We start from the raw sequence: 20,566 nt of genomic DNA, 5'->3' as shown, positions 1-20,566 counted from the left end.
CAACAACAATCACTTCCAGGTAGAAGGAGATATGTCCAATAAAACTGGCAAACTTGTATATTTCTGTTGTTACTTTCAGCTGTAACGTTAACAAATATAGTTTAATACAGTGGTCTGACATTTTTGCTGTGGTTTTATGGTCTCTGTTGCTTTTCCAAATCTGCTGTCACGGAAGCTAACCAATGTACTGCTGTGGATGGGGATGCAACAAAACATATTTTGCCACCTAAAAAAATCAATATTAGTTTTAATGTACACTATATTTTAATATTTTCTCTGCTTTACCTTACACACTTACCAATCGAAGCAGCGGTAGACCAGAAACTCAGTGTTCTGCCAACTAAAATAATTGTTTTTGTCAGTGGAGTCTAGTGGCTTTCATATAATGATATCCATTCCTCGCCATGAAAGGCTGTATGACAGCAGGGTAAAGCAGTGAAAATATTCGAAATATGGCCACAGTCATTATTTCTGACCACTTTGCATTGGAAAATATATTGTTTTACTGTGACAATCTGCAACTGATGGAAGCCCTTACCAGTTGCATCACAACTGCATATAAACAGGTTTTTTTTCCGCAGTTTTGATACATTTGAAGGCATCGTTAATATATTAGTTCATGTAAATGTAACCTCACTATGTTATGTGATGACGTGTTATCGAAAATGTACAGTAAAAAAAATTCACACAGGTCTCACAGCACCTTTAGCCCGTCCTGAAAGCACCACCTCAGGAACCACTGCGGTATTCTTATATTAAGGACTGTGCTGTTTCGTTTGTTTGTTTTTGAATGGTAGATCTCTGAAATACCCACCAGATGTTTGATAACTAATCCTCTGATGTGAGTAGAGCTCACAAGGTGAATGGCACTTCATACTTTACCAAGAATTCAGATTATGTTATTACTGAAATGTTAACCTGCACGCTGACAAACTGACCTTGGGCAGATAAAAACATACATATGAAGGAGATTCTCAGAATGCTGAGTGTGTGCATAAGAACACACATATCTTTTTGTCTTTCTCGAGTCAGGAAACATTCAGAAGGACATGGAAATACATTTCAATAATTTTTTAGTATCAGACAAGTTGTTAGTTGCTGTCAAGTGGCCAGCTAATGTTGGCCGTATTGCATGCTGTCCATAGACAAAGACAAATACTCACACATGCAGACTAGAATACATATATATATATATATATATACAGTACAGGCCAAAAGTTTGGACACACCTTCTCATTCAATGCGTTTTCTTTATTTTCATGACTATTTACATTGTAGATTCTCACTGAAGGCATCAAAACTATGAATGAACACATGTGGAGTTATGTACTTAAGAAAAAAAGGTGAAATAACTGAAAACATGTTTTATATTCTAGTTTCTTCAAAATAGCCACCCTTTGCTCTGATTACTGCTTTGCACACTCTTGGCATTCTCTCCATGAGCTTCAAGAGGTAGTCACCTGAAATGGTTTCCACTTCACAGGTGTGCCTTATCAGGGTTAATTAGTGGAATTTCTTGCTTTATCAATGGGGTTGGGACCATCAGTTGTGTTGTGCACAAGTCAGGTTAATACACAGCCGACAGCTCTATTGGACAACTGTTAAAATTCATATTATGGCAAGAACCAATCAGCTAACTAAAGAAAAACGAGTGGCCATCATTACTTTAAGAAATGAAGGTCAGTCAGTCCGGAAAATTGCAAAAACTTTAAATGTGTCCCCAAGTGGAGTCGCAAAAACCATCAAGCGCTACAACGAAACTGGCACACATGAGGACCGACCCAGGAAAGGAAGACCAAGAGTCACCTCTGCTTCTGAGGATAAGTTCATCCGAGTCACCAGCCTCAGAAATGGCAAGTTAACAGCAGCTCAGATCAGAGACCAGATGAATGCCACACAGAGTTCTAGCAGCAGACCCATCTCTAGAACAACTGTTAAGAGGAGACTGCGCCAATCAGGCCTTCATGGTCAAATAGCTGCTAGGAAACCACTGCTAAGGAGAGGCAACAAGCAGAAGAGATTTGTTTGGGCCAAGAAACACAAGGAATGGACATTAGACCAGTGGAAATCTGTGCTTTGGTCTGATGAGTCCAAATTTGAAATCTTTGGTTCCAACCGCCGTGTCTTTGTGAGACGCAGAAAAGGTGAACGGATGGATTCCACATGCCTGGTTCCCACTGTGAAGCATGGAGGAGGAGGTGTGATGGTGTGGGGGTGTTTTGCTGGTGACACTGTTGGGGATTTATTCAAAACTGAAGGCACACTGAACCAGCATGGCTACCACAGCATCCTGCAGCGACATGCCATCCCATCCGGTTTGCGTTTAGTTGGACGATCATTTATTTTTCAACAGGACAATGACCCCAAACACACCTCCAGGCTGTGTAAGGGCTATTTGACCAAGAAGGAGAGTGATGGAGTGCTGCGGCAGATGACCTGGCCTCCACAGTCACCGGACCTGAACCCAATGGAGATGGTTTGGGGTGAGCTGGACCGCAGAGTGAAGGCAAAGGGGCCAACAAGTGCTAAACACCTCTGGGAACTCCTTCAAGACTGTTGGAAAACCATTTCAGGTGACTACCTCTTGAAGCTCATGGAGAGAATGCCAAGAGTGTGCAAAGCAGTAATCAGAGCAAAGGGTGGCTATTTTGAAGAAACTAGAATATAAAACATGTTTTCAGTTATTTCACCTTTTTTTGTTAAGTACATAACTCCACATGTGTTCATTCATAGTTTTGATGCCTTCAGTGAGAATCTACAATGTAAATAGTCATGAAAATAAAGAAAACGCATTGAATGAGAAGGTGTGTCCAAACTTTTGGCCTGTACTGTATATATATATATATATATATATATATATATGTGTATATGGCTCTTTCACTTGCCTATTTGTTGTTTTGCTACAAAATTCCCTTAAGAAACAGATAGTTCTGGATCCTTTGTTTGGTGAATGTTGAACTATTTTGGCCAAAAGTATGCATAGTTTTGGTGTCATGTCAAAAAAAAAATGAAGATTGAATATTCAAGATACGAGTTTTTTTATGCAGAGATTTTCAGCAAAAAATCCTCCTCTACTCCATTTTGAAGTCTTGGCTGTAACACCACAAAGTGCAGAAAAAGTTGGTGGGTGAATGTTTTTAAAGGTACCGCTTGTGTGTGTGTGTGTGTGTGTGTGTGTGTGTGTGTGTGCACGTGTGCAGAGGAGAGATGAGATGAGGAGTAGAGCTGGAGCTGCAGCTGAGAGGCTTCTTAATTGATTTCACAGGGAGAGGAGCGGGGGTGGGGCACATGCAGAATATGGGGGGGCTTAATTATTAATGACAGAATCTGCAGATAAAACAGAGGGACAGCAAGCCACTTTACATAACAGTGCAGCGGTGCAACAGTGCGAGCAGTTTTCTTTCTCTCTCTGTCTCTCTTTGGCGTTTTATCCAACACGGCCATCGAGCCCAGCGCTGTGCTTGGAGATGCCACCATCTTTCTTGCAGCTGTCTCTCGATGTGTATAATGGAAGCACTTTATTTTGTTAGCCTAATGTTCGTAAAGATTTTCTCCGGCTATGAAAAGCAGCAGAATATCTACTTCATCTTGCTTCCTATGTAATATTCTACAATTGCCCCTCCTCCAACATATGCATTATTAAAAGCAATCACACCATAAGGCCTTGAAAGCTCCATCAGCTGCTAGCAAAAGCCTGTCAGAGGGGGAAAACAGTACTGAACTGAGAGAGAAAAAGTGATTTCCTTTTAAAGCTCTATCTTCTGTTTGTGATCCTCTTTTGTGTAGGCCTGTTTCAGAGGGCCATCGCTCAGAGTGGCTCAGCCATCTCCAGCTGGGCAGTCAACTACCGACCAATGATGTACACCAAGATCCTGGCAAGGAAGGTCGGCTGCACTCTAGGGGACATGGCCGAGCTGGTGGACTGCCTAAGGAGGAAGAGTTTCCGGGAGCTAGTGGACCAAGACATCCAGCCTGCACGCTACCACATCGCCTTCGGGCCTGTGGTAGATGGGGACGTTGTGCCCGATGACCCTGAGATCCTTATGCAGCAGGTCAGAGCTGATGTCAGCGGACGTCATCTAGTGAACGCTCCCATTGTTTCTCTCCATTGTTTACTTTGCATTTGGTGGGTGAATTTGACCCCAGCAACACTGCTGCATTCTGTACTGTCATGTCATGCTGTGTGTGTTTATGGTGACACCAGGGTGAGTTCCTGAACTACGACATACTGCTGGGTGTCAACCAGGGAGAGGGCCTCAAATTTGTGGATGACAGTGAAGGAGAAGACGGAATATCAGCAGCCTCGTTCGACTACACTATCTCCAACTTTGTGGACAATCTGTATGGATACCCTGATGGTTAGACCCTGTCCTACTTTACCTTAAAACGAGTCATTAGTTTGAAGCTCACATCTGTACCTTTCCACATGTTGTCGTGTTCTGCAGCATTTAGACATACTTTAAATGATGCTCAGACTACAACAAAGATGGCAGAGTAAAGAACTCAGATCCTTTATTTAAGCAATAGTAGCACTGCCAGCACTGTAAAAAATACTCAGTATAGATAAAAGCTGTGTAGTGAAAATTCTATTTAAATAAAAATACGTAAGTATTATTAGTCCAATGTACTCAGTTTATAAAATAATATAATTACCAGCGACGCAAATGTGAATATTAACAGTTATTGTTTTAGTTTGGGGTCGTGGTGGAGCTAGTCTTTACTATTTTACATACATAGTTTAATCTATTTAATATATTGTCTCTTGTAAGGTCGAAATATACACAAACAAATTACATTTTCGTTATTGTTTCATGCATACAACAATGCCCAGCCCACATGAGCTTACACTGGGTTTACATATGTTTTATATGTTAAAGCTACATTCACTAAAATTTTAGCAAATATGACATAAAGGGGTTTTTTTTATAATGCTGCATTCCATTTTCCTATGAAGTCAGTGGTCAGAAGTGGGAATGGTGTCACACCTGAGATGATTACATTCCAGTACAAGTTGAAAAATCGAAATGTTGTTAGCAATCCCACTTCTAGCCAGGTTAGCATTACCAATACCAGTTGGTAAACAATGCATTACGCTATATTTTCCGCATACAAACACTGTAGCAACATGTCCACAGATGGAAGTTGGATAGCACTCTGTGTATGACTGTTTTGTACTGAAGTACAGCCTTTGAGTAAATGTACTTTTCAACACCACTGCAGGTAGAGGGGCACGTAACCAATGGGGGTAGCCAAGTCAGCGCTACAACTAGCAAGCTATGCTGCTAGCATGTTTACTGCCAGCTGTGCACGGCATTTTTTTATTTTTATAATGGATTTATATCAGTTGGAACTGATATTTAATGGTATATTTTTTTGCTACAGTAGCATTGAGACGTTTCCTCTTCATTATCTAAAGCTTTTCCAGCCAGATGTTCTAAACAGAGCTGTTGGATGCTTCTTGCTGAGCTACAGACCCACACTTAAAAGAATCTGAGGGGAAATTAGGGGATGGTATAGGTGTAATACAGAAAACCTCTTAAAGTTTGGTTAACTATACAGTTTTCATTCAGGTCACAGTTATAAAGTACTGCTCCGTCAAAATAAATGGATATCAATGAATAAAGAAACGCAGCTGGATCCTTTGCTGTAGAGTTGATTAATTTTTTAGGGACAGTTGTGTTATGCACTTCTTCATGGATTAACTTAGCTGAAAGGAGACAAGCTAGCAAAGCATCCAAAAGTTAGCCAGCTGACGCATTCATCTTTCTTCACCAGCCACGAGACTGTTGTCTTGCAGTTGTGGTCCCTGGTTGTCACATTGTTCCGTATCTGTGAACAGTTGTTTAGTTTTTTATTTAGTCATTTATTTGCTGTAATGAGACTAAACACTAAAGCAGCACAGGATAATAGATTTTGCCATTTAAATAAACAGTAAATTTTGTTAGGATACTTCCTGTGCGATGGCTCTGGTTGGACTTTATTGGCACAGTTGAAGCAGTAAGACTGAAGTGCAGCACTGAGACAGGGAGTCAGGAGAAAATCTAACAACACACTGTGGAGCTGACATAGATTTGCAACATCTTAAACCAAGTTACAGATTTCAGCCTTAAATCATTTTCACCTAACGCAGCAGATAACCACACACTTTACACATTCTCACATTCCTTTTTATTTCTTCCAAGGTAAAGACATCCTGAGGGAGACCATAAAGTTCATGTACACAGACTGGGCTGACAGGGACAACAGTGACATGCGGAGGAAGACCCTGCTGGCTTTGTTCACAGACCATCAGTGGGTGGCCCCGGCTGTCGCCACTGCCAAACTGCACGCTGAGTTCCAGTCGCCTGTCTATTTCTATACCTTCCACCACCACTGTCAGACCGAGGCAAGGCCAGACTGGGCAGATGCAGCCCATGGAGATGAGATCCCCTATGTGTTTGGGATTCCCATGGTGGGAGCCACTGACCTGTTTCCCTGTAACTTCTCCAAGAATGATGTAATGCTCAGTGCAGTAGTCATGACATACTGGACCAACTTTGCCAAGACAGGGTTAGTATCATGCCAAATTAAAGAATTACTTTCTGATATTAGGTGAATTTATCTTATTTAAATGTCAAGTAATTGAAAGTATGTGCAGTAGAAAGTATTCAAAGGGGACCTATTATGCTTTTCTGTCTTTTGTTTCAAACACGTTTCAAATAATTAGGCAACTGTCTGTAGAAATAATCCTTGTGAGCAAATACCTAAGATTTCCTACCATTCTGAACACTCTTGTTTCCAACAGTTTTTGGAAACTGGCTACAGTATGACGTCATAGTCTGCCAGATTCCTGTATGGTCATCTTCTGCAGGCACACTACTGCAAGTGTTTACATTACGTAGCCTACACTGCTAAATGACGCTACATGCTAACGTCAGGAAAACATGTGAACTTGGTTGCTGATGTTGTAAGTTTATCCCTGGTTTTTGATCATATACATACCAACCAATGGTGAGCAGCACCATTGATAGTTAGCATACCAACTGGCACATAAAGCTGCCTAACATGACCTCAATCCCTGTTTTTTAAATATCAAATTACTAGTTATAACCAAACTTACCAGAAAAATGAACAAACATCAGTGTGATAAGAACTACCTAAGATGACAGAAACCATCTTTGGGAAAACTTTATTTGATGTGTACTTTGAGGGAGCTGAGTTTATCACCTATACTGCAGCCAGCCACCAGGGGGTAATTGAGATATTTTGGCTTCACTTTTGGGGAGCTGTTATGTCATCCATCTTTATATACAGTCTGTGGTGCAGAGACACCAGGAAACGCTAACTAGTCACAGCAGACTGGGCTTTTTTGGGAGGAGGGCTTTAAGAGACAGACGCTAAAATGGAAAATTTTATTGTCTGAAGGACTGAGTCCCTCTAGCCTTCTCGTGAAGTCTCACCAGTGCCCAGTTGTGGGCACACTTTTTGTCTGCTAAAGGTGAATATATATTAAGTGATTAGATTTGGATATATATTCTCTTGGATGAGAAAATCTGTTAAATATGTTGTGGGCCTAAATATCTGGGTTGGGACTAAATGGCACCATGACATGCAGCACCGGCTCTTTCAAAGGCGTTGTTTCTGCTTAAATCCAAACCAGATTTCTAAACAGTTGCTCACTTTAAATAACAAATCAGCTCCTGTTTTTTGGTAGCAACACAGGTAACGTTTGGTTAAAAACTTAGTTGTGATTGATAATTCTGCTTTTTCTCCCCCCCCAGGGATCCTAACCTACCAGTTCCTCAGGACACCACGTTCATCCACACCAAGCCTAACCGCTTTGAGGAGGTCATCTGGACCAAGTTCAGCTCCAAAGACAAGCAGTATTTGCATATCGGCCTGAAGCCTCGTGTCAGAGACAACTACCGGGCCAACAAGGTGGCCTTCTGGCTGGAGCTGGTGCCACATCTCCACAGCCTCCACAAGGAAATCATTAGCTCCATCACAACTCTACTGCCGCCCAGAGGCACCAACCGCTGGACCGGCGGAGGCGGCGGTGGTGGCACCCGTTCCACGCGACCTGCAATCTCCACCTACCCGCCTGATCCTGAGCCCGATGGTTCAGAGAGACCCCGCTATACTCCCTTCCCTGATCAGACAAGGGACTACTCTACCGAGCTGAGTGTGACAGTAGCTGTGGGCGCCTCGCTTCTTTTCCTCAATGTGCTGGCCTTTGCCGCACTTTACTACAAACGGGATAAGCGCCATGAACTCATGCAGAGACGCCACCGCCGACTGTCCCCGCAGCGCGGCACAACGATGGGCATGGGTGTTGGCATGGGAGTAGTAGGGGCCCCACCGCACAATGACCTGGCGCTGAGTCAGGAGGAGGAGCTAATGTCTCTGCAGATGAAGCAGCAGAGAGTGGAGCTGGAGCACGGCACACCCCTCCCTTCCCGCGGCGTCCACGGCGACCTGGAACCCCTGCGGCCTCCCGTGTGCCCACCCGACTACACGCTGGCCCTGCGGCGGGCACCGGAGGATGTGCCACTGATGACAGCCAATACCATTACCATGATCCCCAGCACCATCAGCAGCATGCAGCCCCTCCACCCTTTCAACACTTACCCCCCTGTCCCAGCCCCGTCCACTACACCTGTCCCCAGCCACAGCAACAATGCCCTGCCACACCAACACTCTACCACCCGTGTATAGGACCAGGCACAACCTCTGCTACCCGACTCTGGGCTTACAGAGACGCACCACACAAACTGCTCCATACAAACTCCACCTTCATCACCCTCTATTCTTCTTCTTTACTATATCTTTGTCTTTTCTCATTAAGCCCTCAAATAAAGCTGCAGTTTGGAAGATTTTAAGCAGTGAAATACCTCTAAAATGTGATCATAAATCAAGGGGGAGTTGATTAAAAAAGATCCTTTGCCAAAAGCCTGTCATCACAGGTACATACTGCTTTGCCCCATTAGAGCTCTCTCAGTATCTCGTGCTTAGGTGAGCCACCAAACGCAGCTTTAAGCTCGTAGCTCTCTTCAGAGAGGCATGGAGCTAATCACACTCAGTCAGACATCTTATGTGTAACTTGGTTGTTTTGCGCATGTGTTGTTGTGTCAGTGTAAAACTATGTTTGACATTGAATACATATATTCATTTTCATTAATTTAGTGAAAAGATAACACAGTAGCAGCTTTGAATGCGGCAGCATATGCCCCGACAAGCTGTCTGTCATAAAGCGGTGATTTCTTGAAACTTACAAACTGCAGCTTTAAAGGCCCAATCTGGAAGTGAAATTTGGCACCCTGTGTTGAGCACGATGTCCCAACAGCTGTCTCTGTGTTTCTGTATTGTACTTTTGTTTAGTGTGAAATGTGTTGACAGCAGAGTGGAAGTACAAGGATGAGCTATTTGACATTTAAACATGAGTTTTTCAGACATTTTAAAACTTTATTTCTTCTGTTTGCAAATTTATGCGCCTGTTTTCAGTTCTGATGTGACCTAAATGCCATCTAAAGTAAAATGCTTTTTAAAAATTCTGTATACTCACAAACGCTGCTTTCAAAACATTTCCAGATTGGGGCTTCGACTGTTGGGCGGTACAGGAAATAACTGAATCATACTCAGTCTGTGGGATGCAACCTGGAATCCAGGCTGCCCATTAGAACTCGCTGCATCTCCGCCACACAGGCTCTATGTCCATCACTTTATTTGTTTCTCACTCATTATCCCTCTGTCTGTACCCTCATCTCAGCCCATTTAACTGCTTGTCTCTTTCCACTGCCTCACACTCTTTCTCTCTCTGCATCTGCCCTTGTAGCTCTTTTTATTAAACCATTGACATCATCCATCTCCATCTCCACTTCTCTCCTCTTTCTCGCAATCACTTCTAGACTCTTTTTTTCCTTTTGGAGTCTTTTATACAAAAACACAAATGTAAATGATGTATTATTAATAAATTGTAAGGACATGAATGAAAAAAAAAAAGATACTCTGATATCTCGTTTTTACCAGCATTCTTGGTGCCAAGTACTGTGATAAAGCTCCTCTTTCACTGGCGTCCAGTGGAGCGCCTGGAGAGGTCCATCCTGACTGTAACTTACAAAAGGAATTACCATCATAAAAAGTGCCAACCCCTTCCATCTTTCTTTTTCTTTTTGATCCACACACTTTTTTTTTAATTACACTCAATGTTGCACTGTGGCTGGTCTCTTCCTCAAAAGGGAAATCAGATTCAATATATCCTCGTTTAAAAAAAAAAGAATATAAAGTTTATTAACTACTTTGCTGTCTGAGATATTTGCATGATTTTTTTTTAATTTTTTTTTTTTTTATAAAGAGTGTGGACCGAGAAGTTTGTTTGCCATTTTGATGATTTGCCTTGTTCTTCATTGATTTTTTATTATTTTATTTTGAGAATCATTTTCATTTTCTATTTTAATATCAGCTGCACTTTGTGGTACTTCAAACAGGTATTAAAGTATTAAGAGATGAATATTGTGTAAAACTATGATTATAACAAAGAGAGTAAATATTTCCTCTTTATTTTTTTCATTTCCTAACACTGAGGCTGTGCCACAAAACTACCAGAAAAACTGATGAAAGCCTTTTTTCTTTCCTCCCTCTTTTTGCTCTGTTTATCTTTTGCAACTGTCAACTTTGCAGTCACTGTCTCTCAATCTCACCTGAAGATAGCACTTTTTTAAGTTACGGGAGAAAAAAAAAAGAAGCAACTACTTTACATGAATAGTCTAAATAAGGTTTCTGTCTGTGACTGACATTAACCACACGCTTCAAAGACTGCCTGACAGTTATCTTTTCGTCTGCTCTTTTGTTGTTTCATGATTCTCCCTTCTGCGAGGCGGGAGAAAGGAGAAGATATATTTATGACGGTCAAAAGGTGAGAAAGCCTTGTTTCACATCTTTCGCACAACTGAACACGAGAGACGGGTCACACTCTGGACAATTCTGAAAAAAAAAATCCCCAGTGACGTTAGGACAACACTGGACACACGCTGGCAGTGATTCAATGGTGATAGCTCATCAGCTACGGTATGATCTGTCGATGCACAGAGGATGCATTCTAAAAACCTGATTTAAAAAAAATCTTTAATGACAGACATTACTCACACACCATATACCACAAAAGAAAGGTGAGTGGGATTAATTTCCCCCCTGTCCTTGTTATGTTCTGTATCCTGTCTGCTTAGGATAACAACACTCTGGAGCCTGACTGCCATCCCTCACACTGGACTGGAGCGAGCTGCGAGGACAAAAAGAACAAAAACCAACACATGAAACAAACTGTACATTTTTTAAGTGTAAGAGAACAAACTGGAATTTGTAAATATTATGTTTGTTGTTTGGTTTTGAGTGATTGGCCGGTTCTTTTCTTTGTGACAGCAGGTGCAAGTTTAGGTGACTTAACATGATTTTAGCACTCAAGCATATGTTTGATTCTCCTTTATTTCCTAGGTCTCAAGGGCAAATTCCAGTAGGTTATGGGCACATGAATACATCTGTTGGCATACGTGAATCATTAAAAAAATAAAAATCACAGCATGGTTGAGGTTAACTTTAACACGAAAAGGAATGCTTACGGCTCAGGTTAGCCTACAGTAGATATCGTAGTGATAAAAATGTTCTTACTGCATATATGGCTGTCTAAAGCATAACGTACACACCAGGCACTATCCCATCAATCATGAAGGCAGCTGTAGAGCGAATGAGTCCTTTCATTGGTTAAAAAGCCAAAGAACAGAGGCAGAGAAAAGACGAAGGAACAGGAAATAGGGATGCTTCAAGAAAGAAAAACAAGACATGGCGGATGTTTCAAATGTGCTCAAAACAAACCACAAATCAAGGAATTTTACTTGTGATGCTGTTGGATTTATTGTTAGTGTCTTACACGGTCTTGAGCATTGTCTTATAGTATAACCCAGAATTTGGAGGTTGTGATATCCTTTGTACTCCTTTGGTCTTATTTCAGACACTAATCATCACCTTTTGCAATTTTGTCTGCACATTTATTATTGACCCAGCTGTTTGATGTGAGTTTCAGTTGCCCGCACTCCCAAAACAGCATTACAAAGACAATTATTTTATTTTATTTATTTTTTTTTTTTTTCGGAAACAAGTGTTGGACAGCCAACAGATAATGGAAGCACACTCACCAAGTTTACATGTTTACACTACAGTTTTGATGTTGGCTTAAGGTAAGGAAAAAATATATATAAAAATAATAAAAAAGCATTACAAGGTTCCAAATATCTTCTTATTACAACATTTATTGCTGGAATGGTAAAGTGAAGGCTTGCACCTGTTTGTCTGTTTCATTTAGTCTGATTCAGTAACCTGCTTGAAGCTCAAGATACTGTGAGAGAGCATAATGACCAGAAGGAGTTGAAAGAATTAAAGTTAATATTTCTATTTCAAATAGAGGCTATTACACACTGTATGTTGTGTATCTGAACTGGAAAACATTAAAAAGACATTCTTAAACAAACACTTTGCAATTATTGTTGTCGCATTGTCAGAGATGCAATATAGAACCTGTATTACATTTCCTTCCCACTTGGGGGCAGAAGAACCACACAACAAGTAGGCACACACAATTCGGAGCACTTTTTGTTGTTATGGCTAACAGTGTTGCCAACTTGGCAACTTTCTTGCTAGATTAAGTCACTTTTCAGACCCTCTTACCGACTATTCCTAAAAAGCAGCTAGCAAAAATTTGAGCTACTTATTTCGACCATCAGGGAAGAAGTGAGAGAATATATATACAGTTGCATGCATAAGTTTGGGCACCCCTGGTCAAAATTTTGCTTACTGTGAATAACTAAGGAAGTAAAAGATGACCTGATTTAAAAATGTTAATAATGACACATTTCTTCAATATTTTAAGCAAGATTACTTTTTTATTTCAGTCTTTTACAGTTTCAAAATAACATAAAAGGAAAAAGGCCTAAAGCAAAAGTTTGGGCAGCCTGCATGGTCAGTACTTAGTAGCGCCCCCCTTTGGCAAGTCTCACAGCTTCTTAACGCTTTTTGTATCCAGCTAAGAGTTTTTCAATTCTTGTTTGAGGGATTTTCACCCATTCTTAATTGCAAAAAGCTTCTAGCTCTGTGAGATTGTTGAGCCAACTTGCATGCTCTGCTTTTTGAAGTCTATCCACAAAAATTTTATGATGTTTAGGTCAGGGGACTGTGAGGGCCATGGTAAAACCTTCAGCTTGCTCCTCTTGAGGTAGTCCACTGTAGATTTTGAGGTGTGTTTAGAATCATTGTCCCGTTGTATATATTATTATATATTATATATTATTTATAAAAAAGTGACCACCAACAGAGGTCCAGGCTAAGCCCAGAATGTTCTCATATCCTAGAAACGCCTCTGCGTACACCTGACTTGTACCGCGCTGCTGTAACTGGATTTGTCTCTTAGGAAGAAAGTGAGGACAGCAAGGTGTAAAACAGACATTTCATTTATTATACTGATAAATAATGTTTGTTTATTCACTGCCACCCTCATTTTGCATAGGTAGCCCCCAGTCAAAGCAGGTTGAGTATCCCTGACACTAAAAGCTGTGTAGCTCTGTAGAGTTGGCTGGTTATTTTTTTGCATCTGTCACTGCGAGCGACTCCTCTCACATGCTGTTATTTGACAGACTGACAGTATTTAAAATATTGATCATTGGCGCTTGACAGGAGTGATGTTTTTATTATTATGATTATTTTATTTTATTGAGATGAAAGTGATGTGACTGCTTAGAGACAGAACCATGGTGTTTGTTTCTGTATTAGTGGGTAAGTTAAGGCTTTGAGGAAATCCTAAAAAGGTGACTTTTTCAAGTAGGCTGTGGTTGTTGCTTTTTAGCATATAGCTAGCACTTCCTATAAAATGTATCCTCCTAATGCTCAGCTTCACATGATTTCATTTTCTAATTCACACAGACTTGAGTTGTGACTTTCACTCCATGAGGTCTTCAAGTTATTCAGAGGATTTGAATTTCAAAGCTTAAAATAACAGCACAAGTTCTATGAAGGGAACTGTCCTCTGATCTGTGTTTACTCAGCTGCTGTACACAATAAATCAATATTATGGCAAATATACTGGAGCAGACTGATGCACTGTTGCTGTTGGATGAAGCATTTGTGCTAATGCACAGCTTTCCATTCATACAAGCCCTGATGTGGAAATAATTGAATATTTATTTTTGGCCACAGATAGGGCTACATTCTGTGTTATCACTCCTGAGTAAACACATTCTGCTGTCTGAATGTTGCACCCTTCTCTTCCTCTACAATGTCACGGTCAGCACTCTAATCAATCAATCTTTTTTTTAACCCTCTATCACATCTTCTGCATTCTTAGTATCACCAATAGACTGCAGTTACAGTTTTAGTAATTTTTATTTATTTAAGTTTTTATTTAAATTAAAAATTTAGATTTTTATTTTTTTTATTTATTTTGATTATCGTACAAAAATTCCTTACGGAAGAGAGGGAAAAGCAAAATCTGACCTTGCACAAGTTTACAATGCAACCCTCTTTTTTTCCCACAGTATTTCTATTTGAATTTTCTATGCCGTAAAATATAGCTTTTTACATTCATATAATACATTACATAACATTGTCAGTAAATGGTAATCTTTAGAAATATGGAGTATTTTAACTGCAGTCAATGCAAAATGTGACAAGTGTAACATAGACAAGGACAATTCATACAAGCTTAGAAACTGCATTGTTAGATATTCACTTGATTATCTGATAAATCTAAGTCCGCAACATAATTTGTGAAGGGCCTCCATATATTCTCAAATGTATGCTGTTGATATAAATATGTAAGTTATCCTTTCTAATGGAAGGCTGGATAAAATCCGTCTTATCCATTGAATAGTGCTTAGTCTGTGAATGTTTTTCCATAAACTTGCAATCCTTTTTTTTGGCGTAAAGCAAGCTGAGGTCTATACAGTAAATGCTTTCAAATTATCATCTTGATTATAACTCTTACCTCTTCCCAGAATTTTTAATCTTTCTGCACTGCCAAATAAAGTGAAACAATGTTCCTCTGTTTTCTGTAGGCCTACATGTTGTGCCTATGTCTGGTTTGTTTTTGTTATAATGATATAATTCCACAGGTGTCACACGTGTTCACATTAACCATTTATATTGTGTGAATTTAAGGCTTGTATTTATATACTTAGTATAAGCATCAGCCCACGTTGTATCCTAAGCTTCATCCGAAGTTTCAGATTGCAGGTTTTCCCTCCAGGTATTTAACTTGTACTGTGAATTTTTGGTTTAGTAAGATGTCAGCAAATTATAAAACTCTGAAATGGCCTTTTCTCAAGCTATCCTTTCTCGTCATTCTTTTCAAAGATGAGTGTGGGGGTCTGGTCTATTTATTATTTTGATTTACTTTAACAAGGCTTCTTAGCTGAAAGGTATTTACAGAAATGTTTTCTATCGAGCTTGTAATACCACCTCAGCTTATCAAAAGACAATGCATCCATTTTCAAAAACTTTTCTGTTTTTTTGAGTTTTTCATGTCTGAAATATTAAATCCTTACTTTTGGTTTAGAATTACTGGCTTGAGTTATTGCTGCAATAAGAAGCCAGTTATTAGATCCCACTGTGTCTAATAACTCTTGTGGTTGATGTGCACTGTCCAAATCATGTTTGTTATAAGTTCAGCAGATTCATCATAAACAGATAGCACAGTTGTTTAGATGACTGATGTTTACATTAATTTCATAGCATTGTTCTTTTGTGCTTAACCTAATTACAGATAATGATGCTCTGTTGGTCTCTCTGTGAGCAGTGAAGGTACTCTTCCTCTGTCACTAGATGGCAGTGTGCAGCTATGATGGATAGAAAAGGCCTGCTGCCTCAGAAAATGACTGAAAGTAAACCAGGCTCTTTTAAGAAGAAGAAAAAAACTCCCTTACTTTCATTTTGGAATGATGGCTGATGATGCTTTAACAGCTCAAAAGCTCAAAAAGTGTCTTCATCTTCAGAACTGCAAACAGAAACGTCGCTCTCAAAACCTTTAAAGAAGATATCTTCGCCATCACATGAAACCAAGAACCACTTTTTAAATTATGACAAGTCAAATATGCCTTTATGATATGATATTCACAGAGGTAATATTTGAACATTTTTCATGTTTCATTGGATACCCAAATATTATTCTCATTATTCTTGTCTTTTAAATGATAAAAGTAAGATGGTAAGTTTGCAAGGGTTTTTAAGTCCTGCTGGTTTTCTAAAAGTTAAAGAACTCTGCAACGAGTTACGCAGCTGCCCATGGATTTTTTATTATATTCAAAAGACTTTTATGACTAGTAGATTTACTAAATGATTAAAGACACTAAAACCCATCAGACAGCCATAAAAGTCAAATCCAATTTTCATAACTGACCCAACATTCAAACTCATATGCTCAAGAGTATCATGAAAGGAAGCTTACCACAGCTCTACAGCGACATTTCATATGAATTTAAAGTAAATAATAGCCTGAATAACACAATCACAACACAGACCAGTAAATGAAGATATTTTATTAAATTAGCTGATTTGCATAACCTCCAACACAGCAGTATTATAATGTTATCCCTCTTCCAACAAAAGAGTTCTCCTGTAAAATGTGTCATGCTTTTATTTTTGATAATGAAATGAAATGATAATCAAAGACAACATTCTTACAATAAAGTTTTTAAGAGTATTACCAATTCTGTTTTTCCAAAAAAAATAACTGAGCTACAAGAGGGATTTCAGATTAACACTACAGAGAATCAGTATCTAATTTTTTTTCAGTCCAGTCCTCAGAAGAAAATGTTGCCATTGTATGTTTCTGCAAATCACGTGTTACATTTGTACGTTTCTAAAGCAACACTCTGATTACATGTATATAAGCTGAGTTTCGGTCATCAGGCTGCAGACCATTGCTCAAGACCAACAAACAACAAAACTGGTCACTTTTTAGGGAGACATTGGTGCCAACAAAACCGGGTATTTTAAGTCAAAACATCTTTTCCTCTTTGCCTAAACCTAAACACGTTAACCACAGCACTGTTGAAAGTAAAAAGTTGAAAGAAAGGAAAGTTTCAATGTGTCTACTACATCAGTGGGCCCCAAGTGGTGGCTCGCGGTCCAAAAGTAGGTCGCAGATCTATTCTGAATGGACCACATGTGACTCTGAAACATGTCAAGTTTGTACAAACACACTTGATTTTTAACTACAGTGAATTTCTGGCACAGAGCTTTTATTCTGAAGTGCTGTTTCCTGCTGTAGAATGAGTGATTAATGGTTAACCGCTTAACAGAGACAGCATACGAGCTCAATGACATGGCCAAACGCAAGTATGGCCCTAAATGTATTAAACTGTGTGGACCTTGAACTAATGACGAAGGAGAAATCTGGACCCCAGGGCTGCACCAGTTGGGAACCACTGTACTACATAAAAATGTACACATAAATGTACAGTAATATTTGGCTACATAACCATAGTTTGCAGAAATGTACAATACTAACATTTATTCTGGCGATTGGGCTGATTTTTGCATCACTCTTAAGCACAAAAAAAGCACAGATGTCTACCATTATCTACGTTAACTTGAACCTAAGTAGAAACCCATGTGCACACAGAAGGTAGGATGAGCTATCAGATAGTATGTTGGAGGTAAAGAGGGAGGGGTGAGGGAGAGACGCAGTTGTCATAAAAGAGCTGAAGGTTCTGGTCAACATCAAGATTATTTTTCAGAAAGATCTCAAGCTCCAGCACTGGCATCTCGTTCACACTGTTGCCCTCTCTGGCATTTTTGGCCAAGGCTCCATAAGACGGGAAGCGGATGCGAACATCGTGGGGTGCATTCCGGTCGTAGTCAGTGCAGCAGTAAGCGGACCACACATCTTCGGGGATGGCCACGCGGTCTTGGTTGTTTCTGCGGATCATGTTGCCCCTGGTGGTCACTCCGGTCACGATGTAGGCCGTGCCCCGGCAGAAGTTGTTGAGGCGGACCCGGATCCGCTCCTCATACTCACGCCAAGGCCCGATGTTGAACTCGCGTATCTCTGGGACCACGTTGGTTAGAGTGTAGGTGGCAGCACGGTCGTGTGGCGTGGACTGGTGCTGGTCCGGGTTCAGGTGACCTCTCTCATACAAGACCACATCAGAGTAGTCATCCAGGACTGCCTGGCTGTCCTCAAACTTCATGTGGAGGTAGCCAGTAGGGAAGGGCTGCATGTTTCCATTCCCATCAACTTCTGCCAGCTGGGGAGACAAAAGAGCATGTAGAGTAGAGTTCTTTTTATATACTGGGAAACAATACAAAGCCAATAATGTCTGTGAGGCCTCTTTGTATCTGGAGTAGACCTATCGGCTATTTCAGTAGCTGGCATCCTCTTTGAAAGAGAGTTTATAGTTTTTTGTGAGCTACCTGGTTAAACAATGGTTAAAAATGAATAGGAGATCCTTTATGAATGAAGCATTTTTTACAAACAAACCTGAACTACTACACAAAGACAAGTCTCTGACCTGTGGCTCATACATCCAGGGGTAGTCCACACGTCTGTCTCCTTCTGTTTTCTTGAAAGTATAAGCTGAGTAAACTGGAATCCGCTTCTGGGGGTCGTACAGGGTCACATAGCGAGGTCTGTCAGCGTAACGTTGGCAGATCCTCTTCAGTTTGGTGTCGGTGAACCCGCGTGGTGGTGTCCCCATGTACAGGGAGTCCTTGCATCTCTCTACGTGATTAAAATCTAGAACAACTGTTGCTGACATTAGAGGCAAAAAACAGCCCAGCAAAGGAACAAAAAGGGAAGCTGGTGACAAATTCATGGTCTGATCTGTCTCCTCAGTGTGTGCTATATTGAGGCTTCTGGAAAGCAATGGCAGAGAGGGTTTGCAGTTATGATTATGACAAATCAGATATGCAAAGCAAGAGTGCGAGCAAGACTGGCCTCATGACACATGTGGGCGTGGATGTTCAGGTCATTGCTTTAACCTAGGAATCTGGTGAATGCTGTGTTAAATGTTAGTTGTTCTTTTTCTTTTTAAGTTAAGCTACTGTAACAAACTTATGGATCCAGTGAGGTTGCGTCCATCATCTCCTCTGGCCTTAAGTGACAGGTTTGTCCGCAGTGAGTTCTTAATGAGGTTATGGTTTGACCTTTGAGATAGAGGCCATTCTATTATACTAATGGTGGCATCAAATGATGAGGCAACACGTTACTGGATCATTGAGTCCCCAGGGGGTGCAGACAATGCTGTCAAATGTCAAATTTTCAGCATGTCATTACATACATTACATATTCACCTTAATGCCTCGAGTTATTCAGGACCAGCAAACCTAATCTGAAAAACTTGTGAAGGCTTTAATTTGAAGGCTTTAAATCCAAACCACCTGCCAAAATAATTTCCCCCTGCAAAAACATTTTGGCCTTGCAGGATCCCTTTGTTTCCTGCTCACAACTCACTCTCAAAGAGTTAGGTGATGTAATACAGGGACACTGAAATGGGACATTCAGAGACGTGCTATCAATGTCATAGTAAAATGCAAAACTGTCTAATCTGTTTTAGCAATGAACAAAAGGTCCTCAGTGAGCAGTATGCTTCAGAGGTACTATGCTGCTCGGCATGAATGGTGAAGATAAAGTTTAACTACGCCACAGCGACAGAGACCAAACATGCACAGTAATCAAAGACAAAGCTGAATTGTATATAAACCAAATGTGAAGATAATGATGAATTTCAATAAGCAAAATAAGAAAATAACCCAGTGCTCCATTGAAACTGAAGAAACTTCATCTCCCATGAAGTAGAATGAGTTATTTCATAGCAAATGGCTCAATGTTCTGCCAAAATGGGTGCTTGACTTATTCTGGCAGCTCACTGTGTACAGAGCAATTAATCCATCTGAAAGTCTCTTCCTGTCTGCAAAGTGTTTTTTGTCTTGAGTCCTTCGTGACAGCTTGGACACATTATGCAAATTCTTTATCTTTATGGGTGCACAGTTTTCTTTCTCCAGTGCTGCAGGGGACACTTGGATGTTTTCTTTGCAAGTATCATTTGATAACAACATGCCATGTGGCTCGGTGGTTGCACTGACAGAGGGGTCACTGACTGATCCACTCATCAGCCACGTGTCCTGACACTGTCCTTGAGGTCATTACACATGCCCTGGGATTATCATCTCAGTTAGTGATGCCCAACCAGGGTTTCTCAAACCCTACAGGGGCACGTCTTCACATGCTAGGGGGTAGGTGGAAAGATTGTAGAGTAGCTCAAGTAATAACGAGGGCAAAAAGGGAGAGGAAGGGAAGAGAAAAAGAAATATGCTTATTTGCGTCATATTGAATACCTGAACACCCCGGAGTACTCATTCACACTTAGCTGAAATTAATGACTAAACACTTGAATAGCCGCCCAATCACCAGAATAAAATGTTAGCATTGTGCATTTCTGCAAACCATGGATACATTACACATTTTTATGCTTTATAATATCATATCAACATTTCTGAAGTAAGGTAGTTTATGAGCTGACTGTCACCAGTAGGTGGAGGGGATGGTGGA

General features: G+C 40.4%; 2 protein-coding genes across 2 annotated transcripts in view; one reads left to right on the top strand and one right to left on the bottom strand.

Annotated features, from left to right (window-relative positions):
* nlgn2b (neuroligin 2b) overlaps positions 1-12,496 on the top strand; it is a 104,452-nt gene extending 91,956 nt beyond the window's left edge. Inside the window, exons 6-9 of the mRNA XM_033646624.2 lie at positions 3,787-4,052; positions 4,205-4,358; positions 6,183-6,549; positions 7,761-12,496. Coding sequence (XP_033502515.2) covers positions 3,787-4,052; positions 4,205-4,358; positions 6,183-6,549; positions 7,761-8,694 — 1,721 coding nt within the window. The 3' untranslated portion in view covers positions 8,695-12,496. The remainder of the gene's footprint in view (positions 1-3,786; positions 4,053-4,204; positions 4,359-6,182; positions 6,550-7,760) is intronic.
* A 3,835-nt stretch (positions 12,497-16,331) lies between these two features.
* On the bottom strand, positions 16,332-18,888 carry LOC117270222 (endonuclease domain-containing 1 protein). The gene is made up of 2 exons (XM_033647754.2): positions 18,528-18,888; positions 16,332-18,263 (listed from the first exon to the last, which is right to left on the bottom strand). The coding sequence occupies exons 1-2, from the start codon at positions 18,828-18,830 to the stop codon at positions 17,655-17,657; spliced, it is 912 nt and encodes a 303-aa protein (XP_033503645.2). The 5' UTR covers positions 18,831-18,888; the 3' UTR covers positions 16,332-17,654.
* Positions 18,889-20,566: the final 1,678 nt, after the last annotated feature.

The sequence above is a fragment of the Epinephelus lanceolatus genome, chromosome 11 (genome assembly GCF_041903045.1).
Source record: "Epinephelus lanceolatus isolate andai-2023 chromosome 11, ASM4190304v1, whole genome shotgun sequence".
Taxonomy (NCBI): Eukaryota; Metazoa; Chordata; class Actinopteri; order Perciformes; family Serranidae; genus Epinephelus; species Epinephelus lanceolatus.
This window is presented reverse-complemented; position numbering and strand designations above follow the sequence as displayed.

Coding starts and splice junctions, on each gene's coding strand:
- LOC117270222 (XM_033647754.2), bottom strand. CDS start 18,830: ATGAATTTGTCACCAGCTTCCCTTTTTGTTCCTTTGCTGGGCTGTTTT. Junction 18,264..18,527: donor CCTGGATGTATGAGCCACAG/GTCAGAGACTTG, acceptor TTGTCTCCCCAG/CTGGCAGAAGTTGATGGGAA.